A 23477-nucleotide genomic window follows, 5' to 3' on the forward strand; every position below is an offset into this window, starting at 1 on the left:
TGGAAGTAGGTAGTTCTGGTGAAATCCTCCACCAGTTTGTAAATGGCTGGTCTGTAAAAAATTTGTGTCTCACCACAGGAGTTTACTTGAGGTAAAACCAAAAACTGTTGTCTATGTTTGCATTATCCATTAGCTTGTCAGACTGATGATCCCACAAAAAATAAGGATAATACACCTACTTGCAAGTGGGGGAATGTCTTGCATCTCTTTGATAAAGAAAACAATTCCAGGTATTAAATAGAACATCATGCTGCAATTTATTCTTTTTAGTGTTCTTGGTATATGCCATCAAGGTACCTTTGCAACTCAAGAGATAAGAAACCATATTTACTCTTGTTCTGATTAAATAGAATCTTGGTTAGGTGCAAGCTTTTCACAAAGAGCTTATGCAACAGGTGTCTTAAAATTATTTGAATGTTATCCAGAGGTTAGTTAGAAAATTATATCTCTGATGGCTAACCATCTGCATAGAGTCTCTTGTGCTTTTGTAGATGCCTGCAGATTTTAGTAGACTGTCACTTGGAGAGGCAGGAGGTTAATCAAATTGTTTTAGTGGCAAGATCAGGGCCTACATTTTTGGTTTACACTAATACTAATAAATGAATGGTATAGCTGCAGAATTGTGTTAATTAAAATAATTCAAACTAGCTTTTTATAAGCCATTAAGTGATAGCATTTTTCTTTTCAGTGCAATAAAAATTATAATCAGACCACACTTGCAACATAAGAAATTGTCAAAGCATTTAAAATGTCCGTTATTCTGCGTTATCCAGTGTAAGTGTGGTGGGTTACTGAAAATAGCAGAAAAAAACAGACAGTGAAGTTACTCTTAAGATGCCTTGCTGAGGCACGCAGAAGTCTGCATACAGAGCCTGTGTGGGTCAGCAGTGTTGAGTGTGTAGCCCCTGCATATCTGTCAGGGCAGATCGTCTCTCTGAACCGTGCTTCCTGCAGCTCTGGCCTCTGTGGGGGCTCACTGGCCTGGTTCAGCACTTAAGTCTGAGCTGATTCCACATGAATGGATGGATGGTGCTTAACCCGGGCTAATAAATCCTCCCAGTTTGGAGGTCGGCAAGCACAGTGCAGAGACATCCCAGAGCTTCGTTTGGACTGACCCAGGTAGGCAGGAAAGGTTTGGCACTTCCAGCTGAACACACACGTTAATCAATGTGCTCTGGTATCTCCACATGACATTTCCTCTTGATCCAGATTTCTGAAGGCTTGTGAGATCAGCTTCATGACTTTGCATGGAGGAAGCATGGATCCAGGGGGTTCCCAAATCAGCCAGCTCTAAACAGGCTTTACATAAAGCTGGCTGAGATCTGCAGGTTCTGGGCTGAAACTAGAAGCCCTTACAACTGCATTCCCCCAACAGCATGCCTACTATATCCAGCCTGACTTTTGATTGTTTTACGCAGAGACTGTTCCAGTGTCTCTACATCCATACATAGTTAATCTACAACACAAATTGCCAACAGATAGTTGAGGAGTGATTGTATGTGTGTTAAAGTATTTTGTCACTCTCCTCATATCTATGTAATGTCAGAAGACACTTCAGACTTGCTGGTCAATACATGTGTCAGACAAATCCTTTCACATTAATCTTTAGTGTAACATAAAAACAAGGTGTAATTACATTTTTTTTTTTTTTTTAATATGAAACTTATAACAGAATGTGCTTTAGGACTGATGTTTTCAAGTAAGAGTTGGGAGTTTCTGATATGCCTCTCAAATAGTTTGCTTCATGGTGTTGCTTTGTTATCTTTCAGTGGTACATAAGGGTGCCCATGTGAGTGGTTATAAATAGACTAGGTCATTTACTTGTTTATTAGTGCATTCATACTTGTACCATTAATACCCAGAAAAGGGTAATGCTAGTCACTCTTTGATTAAAGATGAGGTATCAGTTATGCGAAAGAGTAAGTTTAAGAATTACCCAAGGCTTGTTTCTGTACTTGAAGCTTACAACCTCAATCAAATCACACAGAAAAGCTGTGTGAGAAAATGCATTGGAAGTGAAATGCTACTTAGATGCTGATTGATTTTATGGAATACTGTATGAATGCTGTATTTCATTGAATATTGGTCAGCCCTGAAGTGGTCAGGCAGTTGGACTAGATGATTCTTTTGGTCTCTTCCAGTCGCTTGCTTTGTACCATGATCATGAAGGATGTGTCTTGGGAGATTCAAAAATGAGAAGGCAAACAGGAGAATTAAGGCATGATTTTTTTAAAAAAGCAATACTGTAAATTTTTAAGCAAATACATTTTTAAGACTCTCATTTTAAGGTCTCACCCTTAGTATTTGATTTTGGATTTGTTTTTTAAATACCTAATTTTTGTCAGTAATGCATGCCCTCTGTGAATTGCACCATGAAGTAATGAAAGTCATGGTGGAGCGTTCACTTCCTGAAGAGCTGTGTTAAACACTACAGTTTTCATTGCAGTGTCTGGTTTTAAGAGAAGTGTCAACTGCTTGTTTTTTGTTTAAGAAACAATGCTCTTAGCTTAATTACTCAGATTTTTTTCCATCCCTCTTAAATTTTTTTGTACCAGACAAATTGGACTGCACTTACGCTCAGATTCCCCGTCACACTTAAAAAATCATGGGGGACAGAGGATTTTTAGGGTAAGAGTTGCCCTTTCTGTTTGACCTTTCCAAAGAAATTCATAGCAATTCACCTGATTCTCACAGAGTTTGAACCAGTATTCCTGGAGTTAGTATTTTGACCCAGATTAATAGTGCTGCGTTTTGCCACTGTTTTATGATAGTAGGAAAAAAACCCCACATCTCTTTTTCCTATCAGAATTTGTTCATGTTGACATTTCTGCTTTAGAAAAATGAATGAGTCCTTTTATATATATATATATATATATATATAAAAAAAAAAAATTATGTATGTGAAGTGTCACTGTCAACAGAGAAATTGTGTATACCACTACCTGGTAAAAATAGAAGTAGATACTAATTGTTTACAGGCGATTTCCTTACAAAGTGGTTTGTACTTGTAAAATATAAGTAATCTGTCTAGTAATTTAGTATATTCTAATGTCCTTTTTCTGTGTGTATTATTTATATTGTATTTATAGGTGCCCTAATGATCATTACAATACAGACTGTAGCAGTTTGGGTTTGTATGAAATTTCTGGATTAACTCCAGCCAGCAAGCCTCTGAGCACTTCTCTGCCGTTTGTTACAGTAAACTTTAGAGGTGTTCTTAATATTACTATTGAAGAGTAAGCTAAGCATCGTGTACTAATATGCAAATTTGGAAATTTATTAGTGTACCAGCAGATGATCTCAGCAAGGCTCCCACTGTGGCTGTTACCCAGTGGCAGTTCTGCAGAACTTGCTGCTTTCCCAGCCACAGGCTCAGGATATTGTAGGCACAGGAACCACATCATCATCCCCTGTGTAGGACTGGCATCCTCTCCTGTCTCTGTGCATGTGATGCATATGGGGTTAAGTGGTGCAGTAAGCCATATGTAGAGTTTTGTGACTGTAGCCTACTGATTTTCCAAGGACTGCATTGCCAGTATTCAACCAGGAGTCTTACATTTTCCTTGTACTGCTCATGTTCCCTCCAGGTTCTCTAAAATGTCTTCCAAAGATATTTGAAAATATTTTTTGCAAAAGTTCCATGGCATTTTCATGTCCCATTTATGTCTTTAGTTAAACTACCCCTTTACTGCTGATATCACAACTGTTACTTTTCCTGCATGTTTTTCCACATGGGATGGCCTATCCTCTTCTGTTAGATTAGGTCAATGCAACATTGTAACTTGGATGCTAAAGATGAGTGCAAGATGTGTATCCAAGTGCTTTCCTTTTCTCCCTTAATCTGAAATAGTCCAGGATGGAACGCAGAGAATTTATGTTTTTCATTGCTTGCCGTGTTTCTGTAGAAGTATTAAAACTAAAGAAACTGCATCATAAGTATTATTTTTTAGGGGTTTGGATTAAATGGAAGAAAAATAAAATTACTGAATAAAACACCACGTTTTAAAACACCTTAACTTAAAAGACATCTTTCTTTCTTTCTTTCTTTTTTTTCCAGCAAAGAGATCCTTCTTCAAGATTAAGATCTTGCAGCGTAACAGACACAGTTGCTGAACAGTCTCAATTATCCTTGGTAAACGAAAGCTAACTTCTATTTCTTTCTTTTTGTTTGAACATTCTGTGATTCAGAATAATATCTTTTCTTAGGTCAGTTCTAGTCAGATATAGATCAGTCATCAGTATGGGCATATGACTCGCCCAAATAGTAATGGATACCGAATTAATATCATCACGGTCAGCAGCTAAAATGAGGACATTCATGAGAGAGAAAAACATTCTGAGACTGAGAGCATAGTCACGCTAACTTTAGTTACGTAACATGGAATTTAGTTCACTACATTGTAGATATCTAGTCAGTGGAGAGAGAAAATGGTTCCCATGGTGGTTTTTTGTATAAGATTCTGACATGGTTATCAGTGATTGATGACTCAATTTTTTTGTTATTATCTTAAATGCTGTTTCCATCTAATTTCTCTCTTTTAATGAATCTGTGATTCCTTACTCCTAAAGATGTGACAGTAATCTGTTACCTTCATCACAAAATATACTTATCTGTAACATTAATTATCATTTAACAGCAGAGTGGTCCATCTAGGAGAGCTTGTTCTTCAACAGTCACAGGTGGTGAGGAACCAATGGTAATAATACTCTTTATCAAGCATTATCTCTAAATAAATGTGGGTAGATTTAGGTCTTGTACAATAAGGAACTTTTTTTCACAATCCAGCATTGTGTTGAATGAAAAACTGCCACTGAATCAATAGGGTTTGGGTCTTTTGTTGTTTCAGATTTTCTCAACTTTTCTCACTGCAGTTTCACTCAAATATGAGCATGTTTTAATGATGTGGATGTGCCACTGAGTTTTAACAAAGCTATGCGCTAAGGAAATACCGTAGGCCTCTAAAACATGAAAGATACAATACCTAATTCTTTAAAAACTGTTATTAAAAGAATCAGGGATTAAAAATACCAAATCAGTATACATGTAGCTGTATTCTTAGCTTGCGTCTATCTTCCCTTATTCTCCATTAGACTTAATTCATTTTAATTCTTAAAGTTGACCTTAATTTGAAAACTGTGGAGATACAGTGATACATCATATAGCTCTTATGGTCTTAGTGCCAGTTTTCATTTTCCAGTAGTTGTTCAGTAGTCTAAGACTGAATTTTTAGTTTGATCATCCACTAAAATTCTGGAAGTGCTTTTCTGAAAGTGTAATACAAGGAAAGTGATTTTAATTTATATTGGACTTTGTCTAAAACATCTCGTTCTTTTTTAACCTGATTAAATGTCAGTCTGAAGCAAGTTATTTGATAGAAATAATTTTAAAGTATCTATCATAAATAGCTTCTATGAATGTATGTGCTCCTAGATAATTTAATTCAGGGACAGAAATATAATTTAAACTTGATATGTTTCCTATTTATATGTTGTAATGTCAGATCTTAATTTGTGTGTTGATGCATCATTCTGTGATACTGTCTATATTTGCTGTTTTTTGAATTGTAGAATCAGAGGAGCATACTTGTATTTTGCTCCTGCAAACACCAGATTGTTTTGTGTCCTTGCAAAACTTGTTTTACCTAGTGCTTAGTAAGTCAAGCATGTGCTATATTGACCTGTAGTGTAAAGAAGGTCTTTTGTTGGCAGAGCATCTTGGTTTAATTACACTTTTTAGAGCAAAACATTAATACTGTTCTGCAAATAACTGAGTTCAGATTCACTGACTCATAATTAACACATCTAAATTATAGATGTTTTACTTAATTATATTGCAGCTTACTAATGGAACCCTACTCCCCCACTTTGTCTTGCTTCAGTGTCATTTATACTCTGAAACCCAAATCTGTAGAGAATTTAGGACTTAAATAGGCCTCATGCATTTAAATCCAAAAGTATTATCTTCAGAGGTTGCCATTCTCTTTGTCCTTCAGGCACCTAAAGTTTGTAGAGATATAGTCTCTCAATAGTAGAAGTTTCTGGGTCACTTTAGTTTTGCATTCAGAATCCCTGCAAAATCCCTTTCTGGCCCTGGACCCACAAATCGGATGTTCATAAGCCTCCATCCCTAAGGAAGCATAATGCTGCAGGCGTGCTGGGCGCGTGTCCAGGACAGTGGCACAGGGGTGGACTGCACAGAACAGCGATGCTGTGGCAGCTTAAGTGATGATGCCCCTTTATATAACTGGCTTGGTTGAGGTACTTAAAGCAAGAAGCACCAAGTTCTGTGCCTTCCTATGTGTGAGATGATGTCAGTCTTTAATGGCTCTTTCTGGGCTAGTCCCAGTACAGGACTGTCTCCTCTTGAATCTGTTTTGCCATCAGAATGAAAGACGCATTGTGCTAGCAAGGCAGTGATAGCCGTGCTTGGCTCTTTAGCCTGATGACCACTGCGTTCAGCAAGTTGAGCCCCTTCAGGAACAGCAGTTGAACCCAAGAGTGGCGTATCCTGACAAGATTGCTCTGATTGCTGCTGTTTTGAGTGCGAGTTGATGTTACTGCCTTACTACTGATACTACCCTATCTGCTTTGGAGTGTCAGAAACAGCCTGTGTTGCTTTGTGGTCTGTCTTACCGAACTTTGGGGCCTGAGGAGGCTGTTAAAGGGCATATTTATACAAACTAACATTACCTGATATTTTGTTCTCCTTGTAGGTCCAAGCCTAAGCATTTAGATAGCTCCTACGAAACTGGTATACTAAATATGATGTGTAACTGTAAAAATGTTGCATCTGCCCTAGTTAGTGTGGCGGACACTACTATATTGGTAGCAACTGTATTGGGCAGTGACACAACATGAGTAAATTTGTTACTTGAGTGTGTGTGATGAAGTAGGTGCTGATGAATGTAGATAAAGTGCGTGTTTGGGTAAATATATCTGTGCTTTTCAGAATATTTTTTTTTTTTAAGTCCCCAAGGACCTTTGTCATTCCTCTGTGAAGGGTACATGGTAAAAGTAGTCTGAGCAAAACCTAAGTTAATTCATCATGTGTCCCAGCATCTTCATTCTCATGACATTTTGTTCTTAACCATAATACTTCTTTTCCTCACACTATTTACTGAAGGCAGTTGTTACAAAGTGTTCAGGTTTTGGGTAGAAGGCTCTTATAAATCTCACAAGTTTCTGCTCAGCGTGGTAGAATATTTTTTACACTGGTATCTAACATACAGAAAGGAGATTGAAGGGCAAACTCCGTTGTGCAGATTGCAATATGGGTTGCATTAACCTACGATGTATAGTAAGGAGAAAGGCTGCTGATAGCCGAATTTATTTTGGTGGAGTGTTAAAGGAAACATCAGGTGGCATAACTTGCACATCTTTCTTCTGTTTTTGTATCCTCCCAGTCAAAGTTGATAATTTGCAGCATGCTATTACAACTTAATGGTTTGACTTTTTAATTTAAAAACTCTGAATAGTCCGCACCTTATCTTTACTCTGTACTGTAGACAATGGCCTGCATAGAGCAAATGTGAGAGCACTCATAATTTCTCCCAAACTATCAGATGCCTTGATTATCTGATTTTTAACTAAAATGTTGTGGACTGTTTTCAGACCACTTACTGAGGTCTTACTGACCACTGATTAATGGTTTGGAAACCATTAGAAAAGTCTTGGAAAAGGTAGTCTCCTGATCATTGTCTGCCAGCTCTGAGTGGAAAAATAGTGTAGTCTTTTCAGCACTTGACTGTTCAGGAAAGAAGTAAATCAGTCTCATTTGTTTCAGTGGGTATTACTTTCCTCATCTGTTTCACTCTGTTTTCTGTTTCCTATTGTAGTGTGTCAGCTTTCTGACTCATTCAGAAACTTTTTGCATTTCCTTTCTTGGTTATCTAGGCAGTTCTCCAGCTCATTCTCTCAACCATGCTCTTCTCTTAAAAAGCAAATACACACTGACTTAAGCAAGAGTTCTGGGAAGGAAAGAGGGCTTAAAAATGTGAAGCAAGACCAAGAATTGCAGTTAATTATTTTGCTGGAGCAGAGAATGTGGCATGTAGAAAAAGGATGTATCTGTAATTCCCATTGCTCTTGTGGTCTGCACAGTAACTCAAAGCATGTACAGTATATACTTTAGGAAAGAAAATACATTTTGCAGTAAGATGCAGAATACTTGCACTGAAGAATCTAGGTAGTAAAACAGGGAAAACAGTGAAACTCTTGGAATTTTAGATATTAATGAATGGTTTGCAGGTATTGAACTGGAAATGGGAATCATACTTAGCCGTCTAAGTGTTACTGATTAATTTTGCATTCATCCTATTTATCTTACGTATGTTGTAAGTGATTATAGGGTTTTCCTAAAACATCAGCCACAATGCAGTTGCTAATGAATTTTTTAAAAATTTGGCAGAAAAAAATTTCCTTTAGATTAATATCATTTTAATATAAGTAAAAATCTTTTTGTGATATTTCTCCTTTTACTGTTTCATGGCAAAAAAAAATACAGCTTCTAGTGCATCAAACTCTGAATTAATGCATCTTGCTAATTCCACTTCATTACAATTTTGTAGTTCATCGTTTTTGGCATATATGTTTCTTAAGTAGTACTTGCATATGTAATTTGATAGTGACTACTTCAGATTTAAAATAAATTGAATAAAATGCACAACCATAGGATTGAAACATGTTTGATCAGGCTACATTTAAAATATATTTTTTTTATTAAAAGTATCCTTTATTATAGATAGACATGACAGATAATAGGAAGAACGTATCCTGAATTCCCAGGAGACCAATCTCAACGTTTCTTTAAATGTTCAGGGCAGTAGTGTGGTAATGTAGGAATTACACTTTTTCATAATGTTGGATTATGAGGATTAGAAATGTTTACATTGGATATACTTAGCTTTTTTCCATGACAAGAATGGTCATCAGTGCAGTTGTCACTTTACCAGGAAGACTTCTTTCTAAAACTAGAAAGCTTAACAATTGGTTTCTAAGCTATGTGAAGGTATTTGGTAATCTTCAAGGCTGATTCTTCCCTTGATTTTATTTTAAGATCATACTAAAAAGGTTTAAAGGGTCTTCCTTGAGCATCTTTAATCTCTTACTCATGTGCATTTCTCTGTATTCCAGCATCCATTCCAGGTGTTCATTGAATTAAATTTGTATTCACCTGCTGAGAATTTAAGAGCTCAGAGCCACATATGAATGTTAATACTTTGCAGGGCTGAGTCTTCAGTCCTTCATCTTTACCAAAATCATGTGCCTGTAGAGCTGATCTCCTTCTGCCTGCACTTCAGCTACTACTGAATGAACCAGCCCTGAAAGAGAGGCTGTGTTTCAGATGGTCATCTCTGATATGGGCAAAATACTCAAGAAAACTCGCAGCAGAGGCACCTTTGCTTAATCTCAACTGTTAACACCATGACTATAGTGGTTTAACTCAGGCTCCCTAAGCATGGATGAAAAAATCTGTGTCTACCCCTGGTTAATTGGCTTACTCATTCTCTTGCTGTGAGGCTGAGACATACTACTCTATTCAGAGTTTGTTCTGGTGATCAACTCTTCCCAGCAATTATTTTATACTTTTAATAAAAATATCAGGTTCAATGCTAAAATAATACTGTCACTGTGTAGTGCTGAATTTGTATTGACTTCCAAATTTAAAGCTGTCTCAGTAAAGTGACTCCTGTTGTTAACAAAATAAGCAAGACTGCACAAAGTGACAGCAAAAGGCCTAATGTTATGCACACAACTTCAGCCTGTATGCTCTGCTTCTCCCTTACCTAGCACAGCAGCACATCATCTCCATGAGATGTCCTGAAATTGAAGAAGTGAAAATGATACACCTTCATATTTGATACATGAGAACATGTTTTCTGTGAAAGGACAGAAGGAGAGCATGACTGTAAATCAGAATTCTTTCCATTTTGGGCTTACCACCAAAAATGGGGGTTTGGGTGTTGGTTGGGTTTTGGTTTCTTTTGTGGTGTTGTTTTTTTTTAACGTAAAGAGTACTAATGTCTGAAATAAAGACATGCCTTTGTCTTCTGCAGTAGGCAGTTACCTTAAATATGTAGTCCTTTGTGAGGTGAATTGGGTTAATGAACACTGGAGTAATTTGACCTTTAGAGCGAAGGACAATTCATAGTATACATGTGTTTCTGAGCCTTCTTCCCCTGTTAGGTCCTGCAGCTGCCTGTTGTCAGACATTTGGGTTTACAGTCAGTCTTTCTTCAAACCATGTTTTTAAATGCAGCATCCTGCTTCTTTCAGGAAAAGTCTTGTAAAAAAATCTCTTTTCAAAGCAGTCTAAAGAGAGTTCATAAATCTTCTTGTAAGCAGCAGGTTGTTGGGGGTTGAAGGAGAAGCAACCAGAGCAGCATTTGGCATCTGGGACATTGATACAAGTTGTTTCTCTAGCTCAGATGTCGGTACCTTTCTTCTTAATCTGAACACTGGCATTAACTATCACACCAGCTCAAGAACTCACATTGTTGTTAGAAAATGTGATGTTCAGGTGCAACAAGCACAGTAAGTTTAGTAGTTCAAGTACAAGTTCTGCTTTTCTGTCTGCTGTGCTGCTTTGCGGTTCTACCTGTCAGCATTTAAACCTGAAAATTTTTAAGGACCAGTAAATTCATATTTTACATCTCTAAGCAAAATGCCATGCACCTTGCTACAGCCTGTTCAGGGAAAGACGTGGTAAAAGCAGACTGCTAGATGAAGGCAGTTTGGTTCATTTTTTTAGCAGTAGAAAGCTGCCTATTTCTAAAGGAATTAATGTTGTTTATTCAACATTAAAGAACTGCAAAAAATTGGTAAGACACTGCAGTTCAAGCACTGGTTTTTAATCTGTTGTGGTATGAAGACCTTTAGGGTTCATCATCCTTCAGCTATCCAAGCAGGGATTTGGAAAGAGTAAAGCAATCTCTAGTATTGTAGTCTCCTGATAATTAATGTATGAGTGTATGTTTTAATGTGATTAATCTTAATACTTAAACCAAACACTATTGAACCAAAGATCTAGACGTAGATGCTGAAAAGCACTTTGCACATGCCAGTACTTTGATGCAGTTATTAGTATGTGGGCTTCATTAAGAGAGCAAAAACACTGTTCTGCAGAGTTTAGCAGTTTGCTTCTATCTGCTGTGAATAAGAGAAAAAGCCTGTATCTCTCTCACTCTTGGTATTTCCATCAATTACTTGAGAAAAATGCCTATCCTGAGTATTTTGATTTTCTTTTTTGCTTCACTGGCAGCCAGGATACCTGTTTGTTATACAAGCAAGTGATGCCTTAAAAGGAGTCCCGAACTAGAAAGTGACTAAGCTTAAGAAGTGTGTAGAGTTTATGGCCTAAAAACTGTAACTCCATGGGCATCCTCCTCTTCTAAAATACATATTCAGATGCAGACAGCATCAGTGTTACAAATTCTCTCTAGGCTGTTTTTCTTCAAGAAGCTTTGTCGTTTGTGCTACAATGCATTTATTTATTTCTTCCCTCTGTATGTCCCAGAAAAAAAATGTCCAATTGGTTTAAGCATTGAACGTTTTCCTCACAGGAAGTATACAAGACAACATCAGCAACATGTAATAACATAACTATTGGGTTGAGTATTGACATAACTTGTTTAATGACAGTCAGTGCCTTGTCTTTCTCATGGAACTTATAGTAAAATGATCTTTTCATACTAAAGTTGGGGATCTAATTTGGGGTGTATCTTGTGTCTTCAGGACACCTAACCCTAAATACAACATGTGTAACTATAACAAAATAATTACACTTCAGTTTTTAAACCCAGAACGGTTTCTTGCAACTGATTCAAGGCAAAGTGGTAAAGAACAGGACAGAACTTGAGATATCTTGACTGGACTGCATGGTTAATGTAATTCTTACTTATCCATACTAATAAAATGGGAAAAAAACCCCACCTTTTTGAGGAAAATCATTAAAACACAAATTTCCTTTTTTATCATTATGTGTAATCTACAAATGAAAAAATTTGAGGACATATAAGCTTAGTTGTTTTGTGAACAAGATACCTGAATCTGTGCAAAAGTGAATCAAAAGGTCTGTTGTGAGAAAAAAATTAGTTGACATAAAGGAATATGAATAAGAGCTTATATTGAATTAAATCAGAAACAATATTCTTCTGTATGTTTTTTGTGTTTAAGATTGTTGTAAGTTAACAAGTTCCTTTATTTGTAAAAACAACAGACTTAAATTTAGGGGGTTTTTAGCTATTATAAAGTAACGATACAGTAATTTCTTGCTTGAACAGCCTTCAGTGGCCTATGTACATACTACACCGGGCTTACCTTCAGGCTGGGAAGAAAGAAAGGATGCAAAGGGCCGTACTTACTATGTCAATCATAACAATCGAACCACAACATGGACACGGCCCATTATGCAGGTATGAAGATTGTTATAATGCTTAATTCAGATAGCAAACACTTATCATGTATTGAGTATAATGTCAGTTGAAGCAGCTCCTCAGAACTCTGAAATTAAAAAAAAAAATCCTAAGCATTGTCATAACAACTCAGGATAATCATAAAAAATTGCAATGATTGGGATTTTTTGTTAATTCTTTTAACTATATTAAGGTACAGATTAAGTTGATTGCTACAATGGAAGGAATTCAGAGAGGTACATATGAACTATTAGAAGGAGGCAAATACATTCTTAAGATTGAATTTGAAAGTTGTGTTGATCTGTTAATAGTACCATACATTATTTGCCCCTCCAGAGGAATGAAATTAAATACTTGATCTTTATGAAAGTATATTTAACATTTCCTCATAATAATAACAATAATAATAAAAAAGAATAATTTCATCATTTAAGTGTCTACCTCTTGGATGTACTGTGTTTCTGACAATTTGCTACCTTGTGTTTTCTTCTGAAATAGCTTGCAGAAGATGGCATGGTTGGGTCATCAGCAAACAGCAGCAACCATTTAAGTGAACCCCAGATAAGACGGCCTCGTAGCCTCAGTTCGCCCACAGTAACTTTATCTGCTCCACTGGAGGTGAGAAACACTCTTACCAAGAAAAAACACTTATGTCTCACCTCTCATTCTTTGTTGTCCTTGTAACTTTCTAATTCCTTTTTAGTTATGCAACACAACTGCTTCTCCCTGTTACTGATTTTGCACTAAGATACTACCTTTTTCTTTAGCAGTTTTCTGTCTGGATCTTTAGATATATGTGTGTGTGTCTATATATGTATTCATATACACATGTATGTATGTATATGTATATAAATATACATAATATATATAATTGATATGTATATGGTGTGTGTATATATACTATATGTATATGTATATACATGATACTATGTACCAATAGTATTACTGAACTTCTATGGTCATTGAATTGCGTATTTTACATAGGATTATTTGGATTGGTCAGCTAAAACATAATCTGTGTGCGTGTCTGAAACATATGTTTTGACTGCCTTCAAGTGCCATGAGTGTATAACATCAGAAATACTTTTTTAAAGCTGAAACATTTCTTTTGATGCCAATAACTTGAAAATAATACATGCAGTTGAGTTTGGAAAATCTTTCAATTAAGATACTGATTGCCTTTTATACTTGTCTTTCAAACAAGTATTTAGTTTCTTTTAAGTATCTAAAAGTAATTCAGAATGTTGTTGAGTGATGTATGCTGCAACATGTCTGAAGAATAACTTAAGTGGCTTCTTACACAAAGACAAGATGTGTTTTACTTCTGAAAGTGTGGTTAAAACCCTTGAATCAGTTCAACATGGCTCTGTGGAGGAGAGTAAGTTCTCAAAAATTTCTTCTTTGAACTTAATGGCACTTTATTTGTCCTTCTCTCTCACCGTCTCTTTCCTATTTGTGTCCCATTTGCCAACAATCAAGTGAAGATTGTAATATTTAGTTCATTTTATGCATCGTTCTCCTTTGTTCCTTATACTGAAACGTATTCAAACTGAATGTGTTGTTAAACGAAGGTAGGATTATTGGACAGATTGTAGTGAGGTGATTGTAGTTAATTTTTTAAATAAACTATCTCTACTTACATGTAATTCAGATAAACCCTTTTACAAAGGACTATTTAAAACTACTCTTGCCAGTGTTAATTTTAAAGACCAAATTCATTACAATTTAAATAAATTTAATTAAAAGATTCTGAATCTCTTGAATTAAAAGGGCATTCATCTCCCTATTGATGCTTTAAACGGTTGAGTTGGTGGAAGTCACCAACTAAGCATCTGAAACTCGAGCTCGCTTTTAAGGGCAATAACTTATTCCACAGCTACAAAACTGGCATTCTCTTCACTTCAGACTATTCAGCTAACCAGTTTAGTGGTTAGTTTGTCCAGTGCTTAGAAACCACAAGGATTCTGAAGAGCACAAACTTGTCTTCTTATACCTACCTCTGAATTAATTAAAAAAAAAAAAAAAGCAAGGTGTAGACTTAACTAAACTTAAAATCTTAAAAGAATACAATCATGAGAAAAAAAATAGTTCAACTTCTTTTGTTTAAATAGTTGTTTTTATTGTAAAATGTTAAACTTCTTTGTGTACAAGACGTAAGGAAAGTTTTATTTAATGCAAGATATTTTAATTGCTGCTTTTGAACACTGTAATCTTAACTGCCTTTTCCATCCAAATGCAGCTCAGAACAAGCCACAAATAAGGGTAGTATAATTTTGTAAATATCCATATTGGTACCTCATTTTCTAATCTAATACTCAAAAATAGTAAGTAAATGTAGGCTATGTGAGAGAATTGCCAAAATAAGCATGCATAGATTTACTGAATGTTAATAATTAGTAAAATAAGAAGAAAACAAACTCTTATCAGCTAATGAGAGCATGTTTTTAGAAAGTAACTGAAAAGTACAAATGCAAACGAGGTTTAAACATAGTACTTAAGTCTTGTTTTCTGATTGTGTTAGTTTGTGTTTTCAAAGGTGAATAAATCTGGATCAAATTTTTCAAGCTATTTAGGCATCTAAATGTGCATTTTCCCAGTGAAATTTAAAATAAAACCCACCATCTAATGTAACTTCTGTTTTTAACCAATAGGCATCGATCAGTGAAGCAGTTTTGTAGCTGTCATTTTTATGAAGAAAATAATTTTTTAAAATTGTCCAAAAATCTGTAACTGCAGACTTCTGGTTTTTAACAAACTTTAAGTTTAGAAATTTAATTTAGGTTCATATTTAAATATGTTTTCCACTTTTCAATGCATTGAAAAGTGGAAAACATCCCCTCACATTTAGGATACTCTCTTGTTGAAGACTGAGATACATTACACCATGAAGAACAAAGTAATGCTTTTATTTTTCCTTTGTAAAATGAAATATTGACATGTACAGGGCAGCTGCAGTGAAATATGTAACCAGAAGTAAATACTGTGGACATTACCATTGTAGAGGGAAGTGATAGAACACTGTGTCCTTCACAGCAGGAAGCTCAGTATGTTACAAGGAGCGGAATTTAGCGAAGTGTGTTCTAGGAAATCAGTCCCAGGACTTATTTCTACTATTAATTACATCTGGAATGAAAAAAATGTTTGCTTTGAAATCAAGTTTTATACCTTTACAGTATTGAGTGACATTTGACAACTCTTAGTATCTTTCATTTTCTTCAGGGTATCAAGGACTCCCCTGTGCGCAGAGCAGTGAAGGACACGCTTTCCAATCCACAGTCTCCACAGCCCTCACCTTACAACTCTCCTAAACCACAACACAAAGTTGCACAAAGCTTCCTTCCTCCTGGCTGGGAGATGCGAATAGCACCCAATGGCAGGCCCTTCTTCATTGATCATAATACTAAAACTACTACATGGGTAAGACATTCTAGATAATGAATTGTAAATCAGTTCCCATCTTTTAAATGTTTCTGTCTTTGTTTTCCTGCCTATATACCCCCCATTTTATTCTGGGATTCATCTTGCTTTGAGAGGGGAATTGTCAGCCTAACTTGTCATAAAGCTGCTCTAGTAATCGTAGTGAATCCTCCATGCTGTCCTGTACAGTAGCAATAGACTTGAGTAGCTAATTTCCTGAAATGACTAGAGTGCTGCCATCACCGTGCTTGGAGAAAAGAAACTTAGTTGTTCATATCCTCTTAGATTTTGGTGCATTTATACGTGATATATCATGCAGTAGTGCTTTACATTTTGTAGTTGACCTTTTTATTCTTGAAAAATCATTGCATACAAGTAACTGCCATTTATATTCAACAAATGTGGGTTTTGGAGGCATACAGTGCAGTGGAGATTTGGATTGTAGTTCAGTTTGAGACTGTCCATAATTGTATTGTACTTCACTGTGACTAGCACTACTTTTGTATTAATATAATATGGGTTCATCTTCTTCAGTTAGCAGAATCCATTTTATTACTTGTTTTATGTCATGAGAATCTATACTTCAATAATTCTGCAATTTTGGCCAACAAATTGAAGAAATAACATTACACTAGGTAAAAAATGTCAAAGGCAAGACAGCATTTCACATCATCATTGAAATATGAGTTGCACTTCAATTCCTGAGGCGTCATTCAGATTCCCAGTGACCACTAGTTACATGACATATTTTTAATGGTGCTCCCAGCTGCATGTAGGTAAATTATGTGTGTGGAAATCTCAAGCATTTTTTTGCCTAATATTGTCTTCTGTGACCTATTTTACTTGACCTTTTTTGCCTCATTTGGACATTGATGTAATAAACCTATGCATTAATAAAAATGTAAGGAGCTCATTTTCATCCTTTTTGAGCCTTTTTGTGACAGGATGGCCTATTTCTCTTAGGTTTCTAAGAGCCAAAAATGCGTGCATGTACCTAAATGCCCCTTATGGGAGTGCATGCGTTCCAAAGAACAAGGCTGTATTTTTTGAAGCGTACTTCTGGATAATGCAGCACACTTAATGGAGTCAAAGTCTTGCATCACCCTAACTAACTCTTAACATTTAAAAAATCATTTCAGTATATGAATCCTAATAAAGTATGTGACACATCCAAATACAAAGTGTTCTATCGCTTTCATAAATCTTGGTTTAGTCTCAAAAAGTAAAAATAAAAGAATAACTGTAATGTAGGAAGATCTACTTTCCAGATAATTCTGTGTTTGACTTAGTATGTAGATCTAACTTGATCTGTTGGCTTTACAGTTCCATATTTCTGTTACAGGAGGATCCACGACTGAAGTTTCCAGTGCATTTGAGATCAAAAGCCCCTTTGAACCCTAATGATTTGGGCCCTCTTCCTGTAAGTGGTAATGTGTATGTATTTTGATATGTACGTGCTATCTTATGTCATCTAATCTATTATGGCAGTCATATATTGTATGTGGACACATATGTTGCTGACATCACTTTTCTGAAGATACTAAAGCTATGTTTATATATAGCACCAAAAAGCTTTTGTGATCTGTGAATCAGTCAGGCTCTTCGAAGCCAGCCCATAGTATTTCTGAAACAATTTTGTGTTTCTTTGCATATCTGAAGCATTGAACTTTGAAGAAATTTCTCTATGTACTTTTAGATAATTACCTGTTGCTTTAGTAAAAAATGGAGTAGATTGTTCAAAGCGAGCTGTGTCAATATACCAGCATATTCAGGCATTTAGAAATCTAAATAGATTTTGATTTTTCAATGAAACTTCTATATTCTGCAGAGAATACATTGCTTAGATAGGAGGCACTGCATGAGAGTAGCTGGAGGGCCAGTTTACAGTTGTTCTGTTAATTGCAAGAGGTAAAACATGCAGTGAAATCAGAATAGCCTGACATGTATCACTGGAAATACATAATTTACTAGTAAGAGATCTTAAACTCGGTTAAACTCCATTTTTGAGTGAGGTAAAAATGACTACAGAACTTAAGAGTTTCTCAAAAAAGATCAAAATTAAATAATTTCTCATCTATATTTTATAGAAGGCTGAAGCTTATGTACAGCATATGGGTGGAATGAGTGCTAGGCTGGACAGCATTGCATATACCAAGTGTGCCATTTATTCTTCTTTCTATACTATAATTATTTGGAAGATGAAGAAAGGGAATGGATAAAATGGGAAGAACTGAGGACTAGGTTAGATGTTCTTGTCTCACTGTAATGAGATCCTGGCTTCTATACTTACAGTAAAAATAACCCACGTGTTTCAGAAGCAGAAACTCTCAAACCTAACCAGTGATGGATAATGTATTCTTTGTGATTGTTTCCTCGTAGTAGGGGATGGGTGTAAACCCTGATGCAAGAAGCTTCCACTTCCAAGCTTTAAAAAAATACTTACTTTATCTGACATGGTCAACTGTATAAATAGCCAGTTCTTTGAATTTTCCTAGATTTTTGGCCTTAACATAATGCATCTGTGTTCATTTCATGTTTTCTACCTCACAGGTATCTATCAGGCAGGTAGATATTCACAACTATTATGTAGGTGTGGATAATGTGTTGCTTTGAGCTGTATGAGAGTGGTGGTATTTCACTTATGGTCTCTCTTTCTTTTTATTTCCCAATTCCAGCCTGGTTGGGAGGAAAGAATACATTTGGATGGAAGAACGTTTTACATAGACCATAGTAAGTAAGCACTCAGGTACTACAGCAAATAGACAAAGGGAGGTAATAAATATTGAAGTGAAAGCTTTATAATTTTACTCTTCATTTAGGAAGCCAGGTGTTGATATGTGGAGACATTGATACCAGAGACTTAGTGCCCTCATACGGTACTGTATATTCACTGAAAGCTTGCTTTTAATTGGCTCATCAAGCTTTGTCCCTCTCTGACTTGTGAAGCATTAACATTTCTTCTTTGTGGTTTCTTTTGTTCTTGTTGATATTTTGAATTTGTTGTTGTTGTTGTTGATGATCCCATGGCTTATTTGCACTTAATAAATTAAAATATACACTAGGAATAGAAAATAAGATGAGAAAAGATCATATAGCCACAACTCCACATACAGGCAGTGGAGAAATTAGCACTGACAAGTACTTTTTCCTCTCCCTTTAAGGTCTTGTGGCAGTGCTGATTCTGATCTTATTTCCTATTTACAGCATGTTAAACTGCACCCAGCCCATTAATATTATTCAGTTCTGTTAGTGAAGTTCTAGTGTAAGTGATGTTTCATTGTAGACTTGTCTTATTACAGCATCTCAGAACTACTGTGTGAGTTTTTGTTGTTGTTTGATAATGAAGCAACCCAGGAATGTTGGGTTGTTTCTTCTTCTTCCCTTGTTCTATTTTTTTTAAGACTTCAGCTGGACTTTGTAATGAGGTATTTCTACTGGTGACATAATCTTCACAAAAATGGATAACTCGCAAAACCAGTAGAAGAGGGTATTATGCTAAGCAAAACTTGGAAGAATTAAAATCTTAAATTATTACACATATTTTGACAGTATTATGTTTTTCTTTCAGTATCAGTTACACTGACTCTGATGCTTATCTGTAGTTGTATATTTGACATTATTAAATCATTATTAAAAGACTGTCTCTAAAGTAATATGCATTTTAAAATCGTATAAATAGTTTTAAATAAAAATTAGAAATAATACACTTGTCAAGCACAAAGTTATCCTCTTTCAAACATCAGTACAGAATTATTGCTCTTTATACCTTCTGTAATTGTTTTTCCCAACAGATATCTAGAAATTTAAATACGGCAGATTATTCTAAACTGCTGCCACTGAAATGTCACAGGTGAAAACTGTCATGTTTAAAACATCTTTATAATTGTTCAGCCTCCCAACCTCCTTTAAAAAGTTTTAATTTTTCAGTCTCCTGAATCTACTTAACCATGTATTAGTCTCTAAAAGTAAATGGAATTTTAAAGGTGTACATTAATTAGAATTGCCCAAATAATTTATCATTGTTAAATATATTTGCATCTGAAATCTCTCTTTAGTCCCTCTTTTGATCTGAGTGGTTTTAGTGTTTTATGTAGCAATTTTTACAAAAGTTTAGACCATTTTTTTATAATGCTGCTTGTTTCCAACAAACGCTGGTTTGGTCTCAATGTGGTGCCCCGGTGCTACAGTTAAAGGTGGACTGTAGGAGCAGAGGTGCTGGCAGTGGTATTACAGTGGATACATTGCAGCTCCATTGTGATAATGTTGTGCTAAGTATTTAGGGAATGACTGCAGACAGCATTCAGTGCTCAGTGATTTATTTGGCTTGAGCAATATCAATAGTAGTATTTGCTTTCACAGTAGTGGTAAGGATTTGACCATGATAGGTTTGTGACAGAGCCTGCTGGCCCTCACTTGTTTCATGGCTAACTTGAGAGCATACGCTGGAATCACTCACGGGTGTGATCAGCTGTGCTCACCGAAAATATGCAGCTGGGCCATCATTTTAGTCACTCTGCTAAATCGGTTAGTTAAGATGCAACAACTGTAGTCAGTTTCATTATTAGAATACAATATAAATGTTGCCAGTGTTGACAGACTGAGCTACTGATAATGTCCTGGTTCCCCAGATACGTTCTGTAATTCTTCTGCATAAGTAACCAATACTGTTGTCCTATTTTTGAAATGTTTTTCTCACCCCTGACAGAAACTGTAAAAACATTTAATGCAACCAGCACAGAGACCTCCTCTTCTGGAGCAATGCTAGCTGCTGTTAAGCATGCCATGTAAACTAGTAAAGCAAAGTACTGTTAAAATAATTAGTTATTACTTGTAGCACAGTAGCCTGAAAATATAGGATTTTTAGTTTTTAACTGTAAACAGTTCTAATTTCTGCAGCAGTCAGTTTTTTAACAAAAAATACAGCCTCTAGTTCTCTGTGATTGGTCCTTAGCTAGCTAAGTCAATGTTATTTACTATCCATGAATAAAACAGTATTCTTTACTCATTGTAGTATGCATATACTTATGCATTTCCTAGGAGCCTCATAGGAAAATACGATCTACCTGTTGGAAGGTGTCATGAAGGAAAACACAAAGGTTTTCCAACCATATTCAGAACAGTTATCAGTGGTTCACTGACAGAGGGATGGATTTATTAAGTGGGTTCCCCTCAAAGTCTGTCTTGGATCCACCATTCTTCAATATATCCATTAACAAACAGGATGAGAAATCAGACTGAGTCTGGCAAAATTGCCACTGTAGTGTGAAGTAAGATGCTGTTCAATAAGAGTTCCAAAGTGTTACTCAGAATAAGAATAATAAACAGAGTTTTCATTGATAAGGGCATGAAAAACTTCATCAACTGGACATGAGTTAACTCACCCTGTGGTGTATCAACAGGGATGTCTTATTTAAGACCTGAAATAATCCTTCTAATCTCTTCAGCACTGGTAATGATAATACTGTATCTAGCATGGGGTCCCAAACTTCTAGAAAATAGTGGACCACTTGGAAAGGGAACAGAGGAAACAGAGGAGAACAGGGAATCCTCAAAGACCCCTAGAGCCTCATCTGTGGGGAACTACAGAGTATTGTATTTGTGCAAAGACTTGAGAGATGGTAGATTTTCAAAAATGTGCTGCAAAAGGAATGAATGTTATCGATACCCACTTTGCATAAGACAGAGAATCTTGAGCTGCAATTCCAGGTAGTGGTTCACGTTAGACCTTTCTAATTGTTGGGGCATTTAAGCTCTGGAATAGCATTTATAATATGAAGTACTCTGAAAAGCAAATGAGGCAAAGATTTGTCAGTAATATCATACACTCTTAAGTTTGTAGGGCAATAAGAAAGAATTGACAAACTTGCAGTCATTTCCAGTTCTATTATCTTTGATTTCATAGAAAATTACCACCATGATTTGTGGCTGTTAGGTTCAAGTAGGTGTAAGAGATGAATTGCTATAAAACAAACTTCATTGAAGGAAATTTGACTGAACAGGTTGAAGCAAGATGAAAAGGGCATGATTTGGCATCTCACCTGTATGGCAGGCTCTGGTCTGTGGATCTCATGTGGCTTCTGGAACTATAAGTCTAACAGCCTTCCTCCGTAATTTTGATAAACACTAAATAGACTTAATGTATAAAGGGAAATAAGATAGCATTTTAATACTAAATTAACTGATAGATCAATTTTCTTGAAATGTGCATATGATATTTTTTAGTTTTCTTCAGTTAACATTCAATGAATGTCACCTTTCAAATCCCAGTCCATTCTAAAACTACCTTGGACTGCTCAATACTTACAGGGCTTTTCCAACTGTAGAGACATGGAAAATACTTGTGTTTTAATGTAAGTGGGTTTGATTCTTTGCTTTTACCTATAGTAGCCATAAAAACAATTTTCTTGAAAGATAGTGTGTTTATTCCCAAACCTAGCAATTACAAAACTTAAGATCTGGACTACTATCTTAATATACAGTTCATAACTCAAAGTATGTATGTAACAAACAGATATATTATTGTTACCCTTTCAGTGCAGGAAGTGGATGACTTAAACCTTGCTATTGCAGGTGGCATCTAGTTTGGTTTTTGGAACATTGTCTTATTGTTGCAACATCATCATTTTGTTGTGATTCTGTTGTGTTCAGAATCTTGTGAGGACCAGTTGTCTGGAGGCAGGGAGAGTTTCACCATGGTCCTGTATAACCTTACCATATCACCCTCCTGGTGCTCTTAAAAACTGTAGATGAAAAGAACTGGATTCTGTTGCATTACTGCCAAAATCTCCTTTGGTCAAAATTAAATGGTCTCCTATACCATAACTGTAATTTTGCCTCCCTAACCGTCCTTATAACCTTTTCATGAAATCAGTGTCTAGGACGTGCGTTTTTTGGGTTTTTTTTTATTAAAGAGATGTTTTTCCCTCCCAATTTAAATGCAGACTCTTTTTTTTAAAGTATTACATTTTGGCTATCTTTATGCAAAATTTCAAAAAAATAAACTTAGTCTGTATTTGACAAAGGTTTAGGGTTCCTTTACCTTTCAGGCATGATGCCTGTGTATTTCTACTATGAGTTGAAGCCAAGACCATGTTCAAATAGAACATGTCTAGTACAACAGACACTGAAATAAAAGCAGTGTAAATACACTGAATTCTCTTGTAGTTTTGCATTTTTGAATGAGTGTTTTCAACTAAACGATGTGATGGGTTTTAGATGTAGATGGGTGAATGCAGCCTTTTCTAACCCTGAAATACTAAGTTGTGGAAGTGGTAGGGAAAACAGTTGCAGGGAGAAAAAACCAACGTAAATTCACATTGTGGTAATAAGAGAAGTAATAATATAATTTCTTTTGTTATTTACAGACAATAAAATTACCCAGTGGGAAGACCCCAGACTGCAGAACCCAGCAATTACTGGTCCAGTAAGTACTGCCGTGTGGTTTTTTTCCATTAAATGCTGTGACTCACATACATGGGTACAGGCAGGAGGCATTACTGAGCAGCAGGTCATTCCTGTTCTCCAGATCAGTCAGACTCTGCCTGATGAACAGACCTGGAAGCAGGACCTCTGCCTTGCATTGCCTTTTACTGATGGACACGGGATGCTCAGGTGCCTGCTTTTGTGAGTGCAAGGGCAGCGGGAGCT

The 23477-nt window shown here is 36.0% G+C and overlaps 1 protein-coding gene across 13 annotated transcripts in view; it reads left to right on the forward strand.

Moving 5' to 3' along the window:
- Nucleotides 1-23477, forward strand: part of NEDD4L (NEDD4 like E3 ubiquitin protein ligase) — a 180086-nt gene that overhangs the window by 135020 nt on the left and 21589 nt on the right. For 6 of the 13 annotated variants that reach the window (XM_055790365.1, XM_055790366.1, XM_055790357.1 and 3 more), the window contains 9 exons: nt 4058-4132; nt 4638-4697; nt 12282-12413; nt 12912-13031; nt 15633-15830; nt 17173-17250; nt 18506-18560; nt 18650-18706; nt 23195-23253. In XM_055790365.1, coding sequence (XP_055646340.1) covers nt 4058-4132; nt 4638-4697; nt 12282-12413; nt 12912-13031; nt 15633-15830; nt 17173-17250; nt 18506-18560; nt 18650-18706; nt 23195-23253 — 834 coding nt within the window. The remainder of the gene's footprint in view (nt 1-4057; nt 4133-4637; nt 4698-12281; nt 12414-12911; nt 13032-15632; nt 15831-17172; nt 17251-18505; nt 18561-18649; nt 18707-23194; nt 23254-23477) is intronic. The other 7 variants (XM_055790367.1, XM_055790358.1, XM_055790363.1 and 4 more) reach the window with 4 other exon arrangements.

The sequence above is a fragment of the Falco peregrinus genome, chromosome Z (genome assembly GCF_023634155.1).
Source record: "Falco peregrinus isolate bFalPer1 chromosome Z, bFalPer1.pri, whole genome shotgun sequence".
Classification (NCBI taxonomy): Eukaryota; Metazoa; Chordata; class Aves; order Falconiformes; family Falconidae; genus Falco; species Falco peregrinus.